General features: G+C 33.1%; 1 protein-coding gene across 4 annotated transcripts in view; it reads left to right on the top strand.

Annotated features, from left to right (window-relative positions):
• LOC129740497 (proton channel OtopLc) overlaps positions 1 to 13,995 on the top strand; it is a 207,865-nt gene that overhangs the window by 91,459 nt on the left and 102,411 nt on the right. For all 4 annotated transcript variants that reach the window (XM_055732187.1, XM_055732188.1, XM_055732186.1 and 1 more), the window contains exon 2: positions 12,535 to 12,772. In XM_055732187.1, coding sequence (XP_055588162.1) covers positions 12,593 to 12,772 — 180 coding nt within the window. In that variant the 5' untranslated portion in view covers positions 12,535 to 12,592. The remainder of the gene's footprint in view (positions 1 to 12,534; positions 12,773 to 13,995) is intronic.

Below are 13,995 nucleotides of genomic sequence, written 5' to 3'. Positions count from 1 at the left end.
TTGTTAAAAACAGTTAAATTTGTTTGATAAAAAATAAGTTTAAAGAACATAATAAAGAGTACATTTTATACATATAATGGGCTCGTATGCAGAGGAGGTTCGATAAGCTATATTTCAATCGAATTGCATTTATTTTACACATTTCTGAGTATTTCCCGGGGACCCAGAAATTCCCGGGAAACATTCCCCGATTCCCGGGAACGAGAAAATGGCCGGGAAATAGACATTCTAATGACTAGTTGTTTTGAATCAGTTTAAGTTTTTGATGTATGATTTTTCGTTTTAATTAGAGACTCGTATGAACTAAAACCGATGATTTTTTTTTGTTTAGCATCTGTACGATTTAAAATAATTGATTAAATCAAATCTCAGATTTAAAATCAGGTGGTTGAATTTCTTGCAGAATTATTTTTTCTCAGAGGCATCAAAAATGCCCCTTTCCTAGTTTTTATCAGACCAACTTCGAACAAGATACTGAAAATGAAATAAAGTTAATGAAGTTTTTGGTTTCCATACTTTCAAAACTGGTTTTGGAGATGTTTGGCGTCCAGAATAATTTTTTTTTGTAAGATTTTTCCCATCATATCTCGTTTTGATGACATGGCGTTTGGAATTTCTTAAATAAAACAGTCGCGGTTAAAATCGATTATTCGAATCGAATCGAGTATTCCTGAACGAACCAACAAACCTCTATAGAAAAAAATTACAAACTTATTTGAATCAATTTATTATCATTTATTCAACAGATGATTTAGATTTATACCAAATGATTTAGTTTCAGAGATACAATGCTTCAAAGAAATGAAATGTCATTTTTCTTAGAAAATTTGATTGAGTAAGTCATAATCATTTCTGACATCACTGTCGAACGTTTTTGAGTGTCTTATATTAATCTTTTAAAGAATATTGTTTAAAACTATAAAACTTCTAAAAAATTTAATACATTCTTTTCAATTTAAATTATCGTTCCCATATTTTTCCAAAAGGAAAAAATAAACATACCGAAAATTTTTGTATTTTTGTCTAATATTTTTTAATGTTATTAGATGATTTAAAAATTTCATTTTTGCTACATAGTCTGCAAACTGTCTGAAAAAAGTCAAATGCGATAAGTTTGACATTTGTGTTAAAAAAGTGTTTCTTTTTTTTTCAATGTTAGTATTTTGGGCTGTTATCTATTTCAAACATTATTTCAGGCTTCCTCCTTTTTTTGTTTCGCTAAAAAGAACAAAATGAAATTTACTTATTAAAGCCTTATTTTATTGTTAAATAGGCTGCAATCTTACTTTTTCCGTTTTGTACCCTCTCCATTTTTTCCAACATTTCTAAACATCTTTGCAAAGTATGGCATGAAATGTATGTAATACGTCACTAGGCATCCACCAGTGATGTCAATTGAATTGATTATTTTTCAATGCTAAAGACATACACCAATTCAGCAGTTTATTTCTTGTTTGCCCAATGAAGTACGAAGTGAAGGTCTTCGACGAATTTGCTCAGCAGTAAATTTTCTCTAGAGATTTTATGAATTGGTACAAAAATCATTAGCAAGCTTGATTCCAGTAAAGGAAGAAAAATTATGTTGATTTTTCAGTATATACAAAATATTAAACTTTCCCTTACAAACACTAATATTAAAATTTACTTATGTAAACGTTACTTAAAAATTTTGCAAAAAATCCTTTATGAGTTTTGAACCAAAACAAAGCTTTTAGGCCCCAGGATTTGAGAAATTCAAAAAAGACCCCGAATCGACTAAGTCTACTGTGCAGATATTAAAGAAGTTTATTTTCTTTCTGACTGTTAGGTAGATTCTCGATTTTTAAATTTTTTTCATTGTTTCATTGTTTGCTAGCAAGATAGTAATATAAAGAAAATACCGAGTACAAAAAAAATATTGAACTGCTCCATAAAACCATTCTAGACCGCTACATTCATACACGCTACCGCAATGAAAGATTAAAATAATGCAACAATCCCTCGGGGTGTGTTATATTGCTGCTTTCATGACCTGAAAAGGAACAGCGGAAGCAGATCCGCCATTCGAAAGGCAGGAGACAGAAAAGCAACTATGAACTATGTACTTATTTATTTTATAACTTAGTATAAGGATGACAGCGAATGCACGTTGGACGATTTAGCTTATAATATCAATTTTCAAGTAAATCACTTTGAGTTAATTTTTTACAGAAGTTTTAAGTATTCGATCTGCAACTTATGCTAATTTAGAATGATAATGAGAATAAATTCTATTCTATATTAATCAAACTACCTCCCATGGAACTTTTTTTTTATCATCTAGAGCAGTGGTTTTCAAAGTGGTCCCTACCGCCCCCTTGTGGGCGTTGAGAGCTTCCAGGGGGGCGGTGAGTTCAATTTTGAAATTTGGGGGGCGTTGGAAGGGCTCAGGGGGCGGTGAGGTCGCAATTCACATTTTCACAAATTACGAAACAACGTAGATTTGAAAAAAAAACACGAGTAAGTTTGATGCAAAACGATGAAATTACGTAGCAGAATTAAACATCAAGTTCAAGACTAAAATATCTAAATTATCTTTTTTTTGTGTGACTATTTTTAGTTATAATAAAAAAGAATAATTTTAGACGGCAATGTTTGATAATCTTTAAAGTGTGTTGTCTCAAAAAATCTGTTAAACAGAAAAAAAACATGGAAACCCTCTATATAAGAACGCGTTATTTGTGACTTAGTGATAATTTTTTTTTGGAAAAAAGTGAAACATTTTTTAAGGTTAAAGAATTTTTGTTTTGAGTTCTTATTTGTTCATTTTTATTTCAAACGATTCAAAAAATCAATTGTGCCATTTGCAATGGATGAACTTTCAATCTATTCGGATATGAATAATATTGCCGTAATTCAGTTATTAGAATCTAACTTCAACTTTAAGACCCGTTAATGCTGCTTAACTTTGAACAGGATTGAAATTCAGATAAGGTACACCGGGGCAAGGCAAACGGATTTCACCATTGTTCAACAGCTTAAGGGTGCGTTTGCACTTGCCCCGCAGTGAGAATTGACAAGAGTGAATATTATTTTCACAACTCTCAGGGTGTATCATAAACTACCTGCTTTCACTTGAAAATCAGTCCCTCGTATTCCAATATCCTTTTTTGTAGCCAAAATATGCAAAACAAAAACACACTTTTGATGTCTAGTACGTACTTGAATTCGTGTGTAATCGAACAGTGCAGTGTTTTTAGTGAATAATTTAAAAAAAAGTTCAGTTTATTTATGATCTATTGTTTTTCGGGCCTTAACAACAATTTCTAGAAGGAGAAATATGTTTTTTTTAATTTATTTGTAACAGAGAAAAGTCGAATGTTTGCACTTGCCCCGTAATTGCCCCGGTGTACCTTATCAAGAAATAATACTATGTTTTAAGTTACTTCACTGCTTGGCAGTAATGAAATTGTATAATTAATAGTGAATATAGAATTTTGTTTTAAAAATTTGAGATACATGATCTGATATCAAAACAAATAAATCAATCAGTTTATGTTATTGTCCAAGAATATTTACATATAATTAAGTGTTTACTGGAGGTTTGAAGCAGTATAAGGCCCTTGGAGCCGAAATGGTATACTTAAGTGAATAAAAGTAAATTTCGAGAAAACACGATTTTAAGTTGTGGTGTTTGGTCATTTTTCATATATTTTTCGAAAATATCATCAGAAAAATTACGAAATATAGTTTGAAATATGAAGAAATCGTTTGACATTATTAAATTTGACAATAAATTGGAATAAAATTTGAGTTAAGTCTTACAACAACATAAAATCAAAAGCAATAGTTCTAAAAATTTTCCCAGGGGGGCGTTGAGCTCGAAAATTTTGTAAAAGGGGGCGGTGAGTGGAAAAAGTTTGAAAACCCCTGATCTAGAGGAAGTTTTGCTTATCATCAATGTCACAACTTCTTTTTTAATCATCACGATCTTCAACATCACAGTCACAAGTTGATACCTCTTTTGGGATACAAATGACCGGAAACTAACTAGCAAGTGGAATACAAATCGTTTAGAATTGGGCAGCTGATTGGCCAAACATGAGGCTGAATGAGCAGCGAAATGTATACGACTATAATTCCTGCTAACTTCTTTGTGGTGCTTTTGATTAGTATACATTTACGCCCCCTCACGGCTAAACGAGTGAGAGATTGTCGATTGACAATTCATCATTTCCAACCAACCTTAGTAGTTGGTTCATCCAGTTTTTTTTGTTCGCTCTCGGGCCGGCTAGTCGCTCCAAGTTTGGCAAGCGCATGTATAATTCTTATGATAATGAACCTGATTTGCCCACAATCCCCCAGCCAGGTCATTATGGCGGGGCTGGATTTTATTTTTTTTTTCGGTCATCTTCTTCGTGGAATCCGAAACAGATTCATATTCCAAACACCCAGGAATTGGCAGATTACCATAAAAATGTCTCCACGGTTGGATTCGCTTAATTGTTTCATTAAGAGCAGTTTGGCACTCACTTCAAAATCAACACATTCGACATGACTGTTCGAGGAAAAGGGCGTGTTGATCTTTTGAGATCATAGGTCATCATATTTTGAGGGTTTATTTTATAAATTCTTCATTTCTCGTATAAAGTTTGTTTTACCAACATTATACTTAGCAATGTTGTTTTGACTAAAACGTTTATAATTAATCTTCAAAAGATTTTTTGAAATTTCACAACCAATAATGACTCGACACATCCGAACTTAGTATAGGGAATCATCGGGGCTACTAAACTATGTTAATCGTTTACAGTGGTTGAATGTTTTTTTTTGTCGCTCCAGTTGTTGTCGGCGCAATTGAGGGAGCCCTATGTTTAAAGGTTTGGATGAAGTAATGTTCAGAGCAAAAGAAAATTCTCCGAATAAATCATCACAACTAACTGTACCGCTGCGAGCTATTATGTATGATAATTTTGCACATCTTGGTGACAGAAGAGAGCCAATTAAACATTTTTAACTTTATTTTTTCTTGATGATATCTTTGAACATCATGCTAAAATTACAACTGTTTTTAGTATCTACTAGTTAAAATTTCCTCTTAACAGTCAATCTGCAGAAGGACTCCTCAAGGATTTGCATGTTTTTTTAAATCATTTTTATCATTCAAATTCTCTAGAAAATAAGCAGATGCACAGTACCTTCATTTGAATAAGCTGAAAAATGTTAGGAAAATCAGCTATTGTGAGTAATATTTGATCGGAAACCTTCTAACAAACATCTACTGAAAATTTTATCGTTTAAGAAACTCAACAAGCCTTTTACTTACATTTTAAAGAGTAAATTTGAAAACAAGGCAGAAAATGATAAAATACCTCGTATGTTTTTTTTCTATTAACCGAGGGGGTTGAAGCCCTCTTCATGAACCGTAAAGGTTCATGAGCACCACAAAACATGAACTACTCCGTAAAAGAAGCTAATACAATCAGAACAATATTCACTGAAACATATGATTTGAAATTCAAACTCTATCTCAAAAGTTTCATATAAGCATTTTAGTTTCAAAACTAGGTAATACATGCCAGGGCCGTAGGAAGAACTTCTTCAAGGGGAGGGGGGGATTCTGGTGACACAATTTTTCCTAAAACATTTTTGCTTGAACATTCCATACATAAAGAATTGTAAAAAAAGTGATACTAAGAGTATCTCATCAGTCGGTATTAAGATCTTTTATACTATTAGTTATTCATGTGAAATAATTACTTTCGAAAAAAAAGTCCCAAAGGGGATCAGTTTTTTAAACCTCTCAATAAAAAATGATAGATCTTAAGTTAAAATTTAGATTTTTCAAAGAACGAAATTTTGAAAATAAGTTTAGTTTTTTTTTATAATTGTAGTTTTTAACCTGTTTTTTTGTTTTGTTTTGAGCAATGTTGAATTTTAGTCCCTAATCTAAATTCTGCATTTTGAATCTGAATAAAAATTTAGAATAGAAGAATTGAGAAATTGATTTTTGAATCTAAATTTCAAACTAAAATTCCCAATAATTATGAATAGAACATACAGAATCTTAAAAAAAATTGGGACCAGAACATAGAAAATGATTCCAACCTAAGCTCACCAGATATTTTACTCTACTTATCCAGGCAGGATAAATCTGGGCTTATTTTAATCTAAAAACCTAACATCGAAACATATCAGCATGTTTATTTGGAAAAACTTTGTAGAAACAAATGTTTTTTACGCAAAATACATAATTGTTATCACGCAATTTCAATTTCAATTTTTCTTTGATTACGCAAGTAAAGTCAAAACATTCTGGCAAAATCCGAGCAATCAGGCGACTTTAGTGAGTACTTACATATTGCAAACATGGACTTAGGACTGTACCCGAAATTCATGCACCAACTTCTTTTATGAATAACTTTTGGTAGAGTTTTACGACTACAGTCTTTAAATATCCATCAACAAGCGAGACATTTTTTGAATATCTGTAGTAGAATGGTGGATTTTGAGGTATTCGGTCTTAGTTCTGAGTCGAGATTGTTACTCTTGATTCACTTTAGTCGTTTATCAAAATTTAATAAAAAATTAAAATTTTAAGTTTAGAGTAGAAAAGTTTGCTTGAAATTTTTTGAACCCTAAACCACCCCCTCCGTTTAATGAGATGAAGTGTATGCAGAAATTAAATCTTATTTAATAAAAAATAAAATAATTTAATCCTAGTTGTAATCGGCAACACATAAGATAAATAAAATAAAATGAATTTCTATGGCAACGTTTGTTATTTTGGCAACACCTGGCAAAACAAACAAAACAATGTCAATCATTGATCTGTTTTTGTGACGTGTCTTTCTTTGATTTGAGATTCGTAAGAATCGTAAAATTACGACAATGGTTGGTAGAATAAGGACAGAGAGCGCAGATTTTATAGGCTGCTGCAACGAACAAATTTGTTAATGATTAGGCCCCTGGAAAACGACGGGTTGGCTTGAAAATCGCAGACTTTCAAAGGCTGTTGCTGATTGTTTGCTTTGATTTGGTCTACCGGTGGGAAAATCTGAATGGCTTTGGAAGCGCAGAATTTTAAGGAAGCTTCTGTTGATTGTTTGCTTTGATTTTGGCTTCCGGTGGAAAAAGATCGAATTGGCTTCGGAAGAGCAGATTTTTGTGACAGCTGCTGATGATTGTGTGTGTTGATTTAGCCTTCGGTGGAAAACGCTTTGAAAGCGTAGATTTTTAAGACTACTGCTAATTGTTTGTTTTTGTTCGGCCTTCCGGTGGAAAAAAAAAACGAAATTCGCTTAGGAAGCGAAGATTTTTAAGGCTGCTGTCTGTTTGTTATGATTTGGTCCTCCGGTGGGAAAAGACTGAATGGATTAAGAAGCGTAGATTTTTAAGACTGTAGCTGCTGTTTGTTTGTTTTGACGTGGCTTTGTAATGGCTTTGAAAGTGCAAATTTTCAGGCAGCTTCTGCTGATTGTTTGTGTTGATTTGGGCTTTTAGTGGAAAGAGACGAAATAGGAAGCGCAGATTTGGCCTCGCGGTGGAAAAAAGATGAAACTGGCTTAGAAAGCGCGGATTTTTCAAGCTGCTGCTGCTGATTGCATGGATTTAGTAGATTTATTCAACCAAGTAGGCTCACAACACATATTAGATTGTTTGTTCTGATTTTGCTTTCCGATGGAAAAAGACGAATAAGCTTAGGAAGCGCATATTTTCAAGTCAACTTCTGCTGATTGTTTGTTTTGGTTTGGGTAATGAAGCGTGGATGTTTAAAGCAACTTCAGCCGAGTATTTGTTTTGCTTTGACCTTCCGGTGGAAAAGGACGGATTGACTTAGAAAGCATGGATTTCCAAGGCAATTCCTGCTGATTGTTTGTTTGGCTTTGGCCTTCTGGTAAGGAAAGCTGTTTCTAAGAATACTATCGAATAATTCAGGCTCTCGTGAATAGAGACAGAGTGAAAAGAAAAGTTTAGGAAAGCTGTTGGAAAAATTGTTTTCGGATTATTCCGGCTCTGGCAAATAAAGACAAAAAGACAGGACAAACGCTGATTGGGAAGGCTGTTGCGAAGAATATTTTCGGATTGGATGAAGAATATGCAGAAAATAGATAAAATTTAAAGATTTGAAAGTTTTTGCTGAGACTGGAATGTAGAATTATGATGAGGGGTATTTGAAAAATAAAATTTTGTATTAGATAAAAACAAAAGTCAGGAAATAAAAGGTTCTATTGAAAAAGAGTTGTGAAGTAATCTAGAAATGAAGGATATGCAGAAAGTAAAAAGATGTGAATATGGAATAAACATGAAAGACATTTGGTAAATAAAATTTTGTTTAAGAGAAAATACACAAAAGTCGATACGAAAAAAGTTTTCATTGAGATTAGAGGTAAGGAGGAATGAAGAGATGAGATGGAGGATATGCAGAAAATAAATAAACAATGTTAGTCATTGATTTGTTCTTGTGAGTGATAAACGTTTCTGCTTCTGAAGTATGATTCATAACTTCTTCATACTTAGTCAATTTAAATTTAGCATAATTTTCTCATAACGAGAAGAAATATTTCCCATTGAGATTCTTACTATTATCTAATCTTATGTTACCTATCATATTCAAACTTTGTTCTCGACATCACTAATCACTACCTGATACCTGATACCTGATACCATACGTTTCAAATGGGCAATATCGTTGGAAGCATGCTAAGAAAAATGCTCCTTGACGGAAAAACCATGCGTCATGTAGAGTGACTCCACCAATAGGACAATTCTTCAGTGGCTGGAAATGATTTATTTTGTACAAAGAAATCACAAAATTTAAGAACCTTATAATTTTTGTAATTAACAGGTTCTGTGTTCAGATAGATATAGAAAGGAACATTTACAAAGCAGATCTATTTGACAAACGGGATTGGCAAGCAATTAAAATTAATAAATTATGGTGTTAAAGCATAAAACATTTATATAGAGAAACGATCTCACCAGAGTTAATGGAAAGGTACAAGGTTCCATCGCTGCTATCTTCCAATTCTTCCTGATTTCAGTTATCTTGAAGCGAGTCTTCACTGCATATTTTCCATTTTTAAAATAACTATTTTCTGCCAATCACTACAATTTTGTTGTTTAAAAAAAATGCTGTCAATCGCAGCAACCACCGACCAATTCCAACAAGATTTAAATTTTCATTTCTGCCAGTCGTGGGACGAAAATAAAATACGGGAACTTCGAAGTAGAATACCGCTTTACCATCGCCACCTCCCTCCTTTTGTCGATAACCTTTCATTAACAACTAAACTTTCTGCTTCTATTCGATGGTGACACAAATCAGACACATTTCTTTCGAAAACTTCACTTAACAGCGGCATTGATATGGCACTAAATCTTCACACCAACCCAAACTACCTATTTCGTTTTAAATTCATATTCAAGACCAAACCAATCTTCGGAAACTGATAACCTTGAGAATTTTTTTCCAATCTGTGGCTCGACTCTTCGAATACTAATCTGCTTACTCGAAGGAATGTTTCCCATAGAAAAATGATCGAATTCCTTCGCAGAAGTTTTGGATAGCCAAATTTATGGGTCATTTTCAAAACTTTTTTCACTTTCCCCACATTAACCAAAAAAAAACACAAAAAAACTCGTCATAAAAAACAACAAAACTACCCGAGGTTTTCTGGTGGTCACTTCTATAATGAGCCCTGGCTGCCTTCCATCCGTTGGTAGCACTTTTCAACCGTTTTGCTTTAATTTATTGGTTTAAAATTTTATTTAAACAAAAATTTTCGCGGACGAAGAAAAAAACGCGTGTTGTTCGCACGAGGCATGGCCTACTCCTCGCAGTTTTAATTAAATTTTCATTATAAAGCATCAACTCAAAAACTGAAAAAGAATTTTAACGGATTTTTTTTACATCACTTCGATTAAAAAAAATATCAAGAGCGTAACTACGCATAACATTTTGGCCTTTAGCATCTTGTATTTCAATCGATCAAAGCAACCTGTGTGACGTGAGCATACCTGTCCAACGTTACGAAACCTGTGACGATGATGGTGATAGCAACTACTGAAAGCAAAAATTGAAAAAAAAACAATTTCGGAAAATTTCGTGAGAGAAAATAACCACCCACGACCAACCAAATTGCTGCTTTTCATCGGTATCATGTTTTGTATGGTATTGATATATGAGAAGGAATGAGAAAGGCTAATGTTCACGCTACCGAACCGAGGCAATGCTGCTTCACTCGATTTGGACTTAATCTAGGTAATTGATTTAAGAAAAACGCACAGCACTCAAAATGATGGGAAATTGAAAGTGTCCAAGGTATAGAAGGAAATCGGAAAGCTCTCACCGGGTTTTCCTGTTCTTGTTATCCCCGACTACCGGCCTCCGCATTATGACATCCGTTTTCGTTCGCATTCTATACTTTTTCAGCCACAAATCACACGAGTACTTTTTAAATTCAACTGAACACATCATCTCTTTTTGACTCGCTAAAACAATTCTTCAATTCATGTACATTTCACCTCACATTCTTACTCAAACCACTAGTATTTCATTGGGAAAGAAAAAATCCCAAAAATGCAGCGCTACGAGAAAACTGAAAAAACGCGTCCGCACTTGAGCAAGGCCTACTCGGAACTCATATTCAAACTTTGTTCTCGACATGATTAAAATTTGTTTTTGGTTTGAATTTTTGATTGGTTTTGCTGCCAAACGTGCTAAGAACGGTAACGTCTATTACTCAAGGGCTCATATGAGTTTTTAGGTGTGGGAGAGTATGGTGGGCCACTATTGTAATAAAAATTTCAAATTGATCACAAAATATTGTATCAGATACAATGACAGCTTTGTCTAATCAGCCGAATTAAACCTTACAAAAAAACGACACATTTAAGTAAGTATTAGATAATTTTGTGAAAAACTTTTGAAATTTTGATAACACAAAATAACCATAACGATCCCATATGTATTGCAACGTTGAACTGTTAAATAAATAGTCGTTTTTGCTTTTTGAATAGACTGAAAGCCGAAAACTCACTTTAAATTCAAGTAGCAGATGTTAAAAATAATCGATTTTAGAATCAGAATTCAGGATAAAACTGGGTTTCAGGTTTAAAGTTCTGATTTTTTTTAATTATAAAGAGAAATTTTATTTCAAAATTTTCAAGTTTAAGTCTAAATTTGAAATACACGAACAAACTATCTATTTCAACTATTTTTCGGCTACTTTCGGCTACTGTTTTTAATTTATTTCTCATGTTCACACAAATTTTTTTGGAAAAAATCTAAGGTGATTTGATTGTTGGTTTCCTAGATTGTAAACACCAATCTTTCAATTGCATTTTCTATAGGCTTTTTTTTATACATCTTTCATACAAACTTTTTTTTTCTTAAAGTTCTTTAGTGACAAAAGGAACTCCTTTAAAAAGGAAGCCTTTGAATGAATGACCTACTAAATTTTCTTCATTTAAATTCAGATGCTAGATTTTGCTATATTTTGAATACGATAGCTTTGAGTGGAACGCTGCTCATAGGAATACTCTATGAAAAATTGTTGGCCAAAACCCATTTTTCTCTATAAAATTGTAAAAAAAAATTTTTCGTTATTTTTTTCGTTGTATACACAACTCATTTTCAACCAAAAATTCAGATTTCATAATTTTAATCTTTGAGGATTATTCGCTGCACACTTATAAAATGTTTTTTTCAAGCAAATTCGAAGCAAACCAGCCGATCAACTATCAGAAATGATGAAAAATACCAGTTTTTAAACAAATAACGCCAAATTTTGGAAGATAAAATTTATAATTTTGAAACATCAATGTTTCGAGTTATGCCATTACGAACTCACTATACCGATGGTTTAAAATCGACAATACTAATATGCAACAACTATCTAACAACCGAAAAACAAAGAAAAAAATGCTTTTTTAAAATAATAATTTCGAGGTTTTGACCAGGATTTGGGCTAAAATACTCCTGTGTGCGCTGTTTGATTCAAAAATTAATATTTTAAAGTTTTTATGCAGAGTAAATCAAGCATTGATTGCTTCGATATGGTGAATGCATCACTTAACATCAGTTTTAATATTCATGCAACTGACATACAGCAATATAAACATTAATAAAATCAATTTCTTATTTTTTTTTTAACTTTCCGAACACAATCTTTGAACCACGGTACAACGTAAACATTCACGCTACATTTTGTTCCAAATAACCGACAGTAAAAAAATGAAGGAAATGTTTAGAGCTAGTTTATTCATAGTGCAACGTACGCTTCTATGCAATTGGTGCTCCAAATTTTCATTTGTCTCCATTCTTTTTTTCTAAGACTAAAAAATGCTGCTTCATGAATCAATGTTTCCGGCACACCGACAGCTATACAATGTTCGCCACACTCGAGGCGGTGCAATTCGCCATACGGAAATTAAAGGTTCTGAAGACCTCGTTTCCGATTTCGGTCAAAATCGAAAGTCTCACATTGTTTACCTACATTGGAGTATAAGTTTAATGACTCTGAACCAATTCTAAACAGGGCCTTTTCTCTCTTTCTTTCCCCTTCATTTCAGCACTGCCACTAGTTGCTAGGACGAGCCAATCGCCGAGTTCTTCGGAGGACAGTCTGGTATGATACGGTGCCCTTACCTGTATGAAATGCGTGAACGTCTACTGGGACCAACTCCGACCCGACCGATACCGATCACGATACCCCTGGCTAAGCCGGAAAATACCAACATCATGGATAGAGAGAGCGATTGTCTGCTGGAGAGCCGACCCGAGAGTCGACAGATTGGAACGATGGTGAAGGTAATTTTTTTTGGAATAAAATGCTTAGATAAATATTAATTTTTATTAAATAAAATGCTTAGGCATGAAGCATTTGTCAACTTAGAATAACTAGTTTTTAACCAGGCTCCAATTAAGGATAAGGGGAAAGGTTTCCTAAATGGACATATCGGGTTGAATGGCCCTACGGCTGTTTGATGAAATGGCTGACTAGACAGCTTATCTGACCAATGCATTTTGAGGGTGATACGCTTAGAACATAAGGCAAGAAAGAATTTTATAAATTTACAAACTCAAAAAACTTTAAAAAATCATACAAGGTTTTGATACATTTTGATGTAATATTTCGACTTTTAAAAATTATATGTAAAGAAGCTTAAAACAAAAACTAGGATGGTTTTTGTTTCTTACTCAAATGAACTTAAGAAATTAAACATATTTCAGCTTTTGTGGAGGTTTAATAATGCTTATATAGTGGAATAATAGAGTGTTTTTGTGTGCCCCTATCATGTTTGTAAAATGCCTCCATCCTAAAATAACAGGTTAAATAGAATAAATACATGATTTTTATCAATCTAAGCTCTGAATAACATCTTAAGAGAGATTTGAAGATTAAAAAACAGATATGATAAAGTTTTTCTCATGGATGAACTGCCTCCATAGTATGGCAACCCTAACTTTTGTTTTATTACATAAAATTATAATATACATAGATTTTTATAAAACTTCAGCTTTGTCGTACGAAAATTATTACTTTCTAGCAGTTCTAGCAGAAATTTTGTTAAAAACATAAATAGGCACATTTAGCCCGCACGGTTTGAGGTTCGGCATTTTAGACAACATTTATAATAAAATCATTTTCTTGTAAAAAGAAGAAAATTTTAACATAAAAATTACTTCAATGTATAGAAAACAGATGCCTGCACACGTGTATATAGTTTTTGTACACATATTCGATGTGATATTTGATTAAATCAGTGTTCTGCTTAATAGGTGCATATAGCCCGCTCCTCCCCTACCATTAGACCCGATTGTTACATCGAATAGGCTCTAGCATTAAAAAAGACATTGCTCAACGACTTAAGAGGGTTACTTTCTCCGGGGCTTCTCTCGATATTCTGAGAAGTGCCTCACTGATTGGTTTTGATATTTTTATCCTGAGTATTCAGAATTGAAACATTAGAGAGTTTCATGAGTCCAGACGTCCAGAATAGAACAATTTGAAACAATATGTCATTTAATTT

This window comes from Uranotaenia lowii, chromosome 1 (genome assembly GCF_029784155.1).
Source record: "Uranotaenia lowii strain MFRU-FL chromosome 1, ASM2978415v1, whole genome shotgun sequence".
Classification (NCBI taxonomy): Eukaryota; Metazoa; Arthropoda; class Insecta; order Diptera; family Culicidae; genus Uranotaenia; species Uranotaenia lowii.
The sequence above is the reverse complement of the archived record's forward strand: the minus strand, read 5'-3'. Positions and strand labels throughout refer to the sequence as shown.